This window comes from Entamoeba histolytica, genomic scaffold, assembly GCF_000208925.1.
Source record: "Entamoeba histolytica HM-1:IMSS scf_1104750518601 genomic scaffold, whole genome shotgun sequence".
NCBI classification, from domain to species: Eukaryota; Evosea; order Mastigamoebida; family Endamoebidae; genus Entamoeba; species Entamoeba histolytica.
In genome coordinates, this window is record NW_001915406.1 from 1076 (window position 1) to 5955 (window position 4880).

At 24.0% G+C, this 4880-nt stretch overlaps 2 protein-coding genes across 2 annotated transcripts; both read left to right on the plus strand.

Annotated features, from left to right (window-relative positions):
- Positions 1-2033: 2033 nt before the first annotated feature.
- Positions 2034-3812, plus strand: EHI_154440 (uncharacterized protein; the record flags this gene model as incomplete). Its single annotated transcript, XM_642919.1, has 4 exons — positions 2034-2369; positions 2442-2651; positions 2841-3344; positions 3396-3812. The coding sequence occupies 4 exons, from the start codon at positions 2034-2036 to the stop codon at positions 3810-3812; spliced, it is 1467 nt and encodes a 488-aa protein (XP_648011.1).
- A 334-nt stretch (positions 3813-4146) lies between these two features.
- EHI_154450 (uncharacterized protein) lies at positions 4147-4880 on the plus strand (the record flags this gene model as incomplete). Its single annotated transcript, XM_001914337.1, has 1 exon — positions 4147-4880. A coding segment is annotated over one exon (734 nt), but the record flags the coding sequence as incomplete, so codon positions are not given.

Below are 4880 nucleotides of genomic sequence, written 5' to 3' on the forward strand. Positions count from 1 at the left end.
TTCATTAGAAATATTATTTCTGATAAATTATTTAAATTAACTAACTCTTTGAAATTTAATTATTTATTAAACATACTCTATTTAAAACAACAATGAAATACAACTATTATTTGAAATAAAATTCATAAATTAAATAAAAAATAATATTGATTTTTCTACATCATTTTATTTATTTGATGTTATTTCATTCATTCTATTGATTGTGTTGTTTAATTTATATTTCCATTTTATATTCACATCAATTAATTGCAATATTTTATTAAATATTTCATAATAATTATGTCTTTTACCATTATTCAGAACGCTATTCTTTTTCACTATTCTTTTATCATTCTAAATATTTATTTTATTCATTATCAGTAATAATAATTAATATTTCTATTTAAATAAAACAGCGACGTTATAATTCGTTCTTGTTAATCATATATGATTTGACTTTACCATATTCTTTCAATGCAAATGGTTTAAAGTAGTATCAATGAAAAGATTTAATTTGATAATACATATTGCTATCTTTATTATTACTAATTATAATATTTATTGTAAATTTATATCTGTTAAAATAGTTCATTCTGTTTCTCAATATCATTTATAATAATATTTCATTTGATAAAGAAAAGATATTTAGTGTTAATACAGTCAGTATAAATAGTAAATACACTATTACAATATAAATTTATTATTTGAAATGAGGTAAATTCAACTTTCTCTTATTGCTCTTATTAATCTTTTATATTTATTTTATTACAAGTCAAAAGAAATAAATTATTGATGGTTTATTTATTCATTATTATTTAATATCATTCTAATGATAAATATTCAAAATATAAAAATAGAACAAATAAAATTTTAGTTAAAAAGGATAATATTTAATATTATTATAAATAATAAAATAATAATTTTTATTAAATTAGAATGAAATAATTTAAATACGATTAATAAATATTTTTTAATTAATTTAATAATTTTATTTCAAATAATATTTTAGTTTTATTAGTTTTTCTTATCTCATTGACAAAAATATTATTATTTCTTGATATTCTTCTTCCTTTCTTTATTTTCTTTATTTCATTCTTTTTCCAATAAAACATATTGATGTAGTAAATTACTATAAATTATTGAATTTATCTTTATTAGTACTTATTGAAGTTATAGTATCTTTCTATCTCTAATGATATTTCATTATGTTAATCAATTTTATTGAACCAATATTATATTCTATTATTTAATTTCTATTCCATAAATCTTATTGAATCAGTTGAAGATAAATGTCATATCATGAATGAAATACATTAATAATATTATCCATCTTTTGTTGAATAAAATACTATTGAATGATTTTTTTAATTTTATTTCTTTCATTTTTATTTCTAAAATTATTAAATTATTCTCTCAATCATTTCTTGTTTATTATTTTCTTTCTTTAGATGCTTCTTAAGAAAAATATTTAAAAATTAAAATAATTGATTTAGACTTATTGTTTTTTCTGTAGAATTTTAGTTACTTCTGTTTTAAATTCTTCAACTAACTTATCGGTAGTATTAAATGTCTTTCCATTCCATTTAAACCCATCCTCTCCTAATCTAACAAATTGACTTGAAACTGTTTTTGTTCCTGGAATAAAACTAATTCTTATTTTGCCAATTTGTTGTTTAGAAACACTCAAGAAATAATTGAATACATTTGGTTGTGATGCTTTTAACTTAGATAATGCTGAATCAACAAGATTATCATCAGCATTATATCTTCTGTGTTTTCGGAGATCTGCTAAATATCCATTAATTAATCTGATATATCGTTCAAATAATTTCTTATAATAAATATGTTATTAAGCTATGTGTTTTATGTGAATCAAATCTTGTTAGTAATTTAATCTGCTATTCTGATTTTTATCTCTCTTTTCTCTTTTTCTTATCTTTTCTCCTAATCTTCTTTTCTAACTTTGTCTTTTCTTTTTTAATTTTCATGCTGAGATTTGTTTGAAATGAAAAGAAAGTGAAATAAATAATGAAGAACATGTCATCTAATTGTTAATGGAATTACAACCAACTCAATCATTCTTGTCTGATGTTTATCTTTCTCATGATTATATTGACCTTATTAAAGAAAGGAATTATGTTTTTATTCAATCTCTTCATTCCCTTCCTTTTCCTGTTCAGAGAGAATTTGTTGCTCAACTCTTTTTATTAATTGGTGTTAAACAAAATGAAGACTTATTAAATCTCCCAGTAAATAAAGTGATAGAAAGAGTATTAATGTCTGAATCTCTTCTTGGAAATGAACTTCTTTATTTTCATTTTATTTCTTTATCACGTAATTTTCCTGACTTATTTCCTTCTTTTCTTTCTTCTTCATTACTTCCTGACTCTGTATTCAAAGTATTCACTTATCTTAAAATTGTTTGTTTTTATTTAATTATTGAAAACAGTCTTATCAAATAGCTTGATTATTGGAAAGAATTGATAGATGAAAGAATGACTCCATTTTGTAGAATAGTATTAAATGATCTTCTTACTCAATATAACATCATTCATTATCCATCATTCAAACAAACCATTACATTCTTTAAATCATCAATTCTTGAAAATCGTTTATCAATTAAAATTCTTTTTTCAATCATTTATCAACTCATTCAAGAAAATCTCCTTTCAGTTTGTTTTTCATTTCTTGTTTTTTTTTCTTATGAAATTAATTGTTAGATCAACTTGTATTACCCACATACAACTTGTCTGTATGTTGTTGAGATGAATTAAGCTTCTTCTATTTTTATCTTTTCTATTTATATGATATTGAGATGATAAATTTCCAGTTCTTCAATTTGAAAAATGAGCGAAACCGAGAATCACCAAGTGTTGATTGAATGTGGGGTTTGTAATCACCCTATTAATGGGAAATACCCAATTTGTTGTGAGTGTTTAATGAAAGAATTAATTGACAATGAACAATATTATCGGTGTTTGAATGAAAGTAGTCAATACTCACAGAAATTGATTGAGGTACTTGAAAAAAATGAGGAAGAAATTGAACAAAAAATAAAGAAAGAGGAAGAAGTTGTTAAAAAACTTGAAAAAGAAGTCAATGAATTAACAGAAGAACAAAAGACATTAGAAGAAAAGAAGAGAGGAATTACACAAATGAAAGAAATAGAAAAAGAAGTTATAAGAAAACATTTCATGGTGATGAATGAAATGAACAAAGAAACACAAGACATTAAAGAAGTGTTTGAACAAAATAAACCATATTGTGTTGAAGAAGTTGATTGTTGGAGAAATGTTTTCAACACTGAGTATGATAAAAATGGACCTATAATCAATGGGATTAATGTAATAGAATCATTCAGAAGAGTTTGTAATCATTTTCAAGAAATAAAAATGAAGAGAAAATTCATAAAATAGAAAGATAACAAAAACATCAAAATTGGATTTTCATATATATTGTTAGAAATCAATAAAATAGCAGAAATGATCGATTATCATTCTAATCAATTTGCGATTGAACGAACAGCAGAAGCAATAACATTAATTAACAAACATGAAATTATTCGATGTAGTGATTTTACAACTCAGAAAGAAGAAAAAAGAAAACTAGAGAAAGGATTAAAAAATATACTAACTTTAGTAAATGACATGGGAAAACATCTTTCAATAGAAACAAAAAACAAATTTAAATTACCATTTTCCATTGAAGAAGAAGAAATTCAGAAAGTGAGTATTTATCCAGATGAAAAATTAGAAAGATTTGGAATAGCATTGAAATTTTTAATGACAGACATCATGAGTATTCGATGTTATCATATGCTTATTGATAACTAATATGTGTAATTGATAGAAATGAACTATTTACTCTATCACTTTGTGTTTCTTTTCTATGAAATGTGAAGTTAGTATTTGGTAATTTACTTTAGGTTTAGATAAAATAGAAAAAAGAGAGGAATTAAAAAAGTATAAGATTAAAAAATCTGTAAGTCACAACTCAAGTATTATGTTTTAGTTATTTTCATCATCAGAAATTAAATAATATAACAAATGTAATTTGTTATGAAAAATAAAAATTAGAGAATAATAATATAATAATAGTATAATATAATAATATAAAACGTTATCAAGAAAAGAATTTTTAAGAAAAAATACTGAGTTTTATATAGTAATGGCTAATCTCACTATTAACACTGATGTATGTATTGGATGTGGAATGTGCACAAAAGAATGTCCTTGTAGGGTATTAAAGGTTGAAGGTGGTAAAGCACTTGTTGATGAGAAACAATCTCCAAATTGTATGAGTTGTGGACATTGCCAGTCTATTTGTAAAGCTGGTGCAATTTCACTTTTTGAACAAAAATGTGAACCATTACCAGATGAACATACTTCAGTTATTGGAGCAATTAAAACAAGACGTTCTGTAAGAAAATGGAAAGGAGCAATTCCAAACGAAGAATTAAAAGAAATGATTAACCTTATTAAATTTGCACCATCTGCTTGTAATTATCGACCAATCAAATTTATGGTTATCAATAGACCAAAATTAACTGAGGTTCTTACTCATCTTGCTAGTCGTGCTGCTAACCTTGAAACAACTCCTGCAATTTTTAGACCAGTTTGTGCATATCAAGCTAAAGTTGATATTATTGGAAGAGATGCACCTCACATGATCATTGCATATGCTGATGATCAACACAAAGAATTTGCTAATGATGATGCAACAATCATGCTTGCAGAATTAGAGCTTGCACTTGTAAGCAAAGGATATGGATCATTTTGGTGTGGGTTTATGAAAGTGTTATTAAAAGATCCATATGCAATGGAATATATTGGACTTAAAGGTCAACATTGTTATGGATGTATGGGCATGGGTATTCCCAATATTACTTACCATCATCTTGT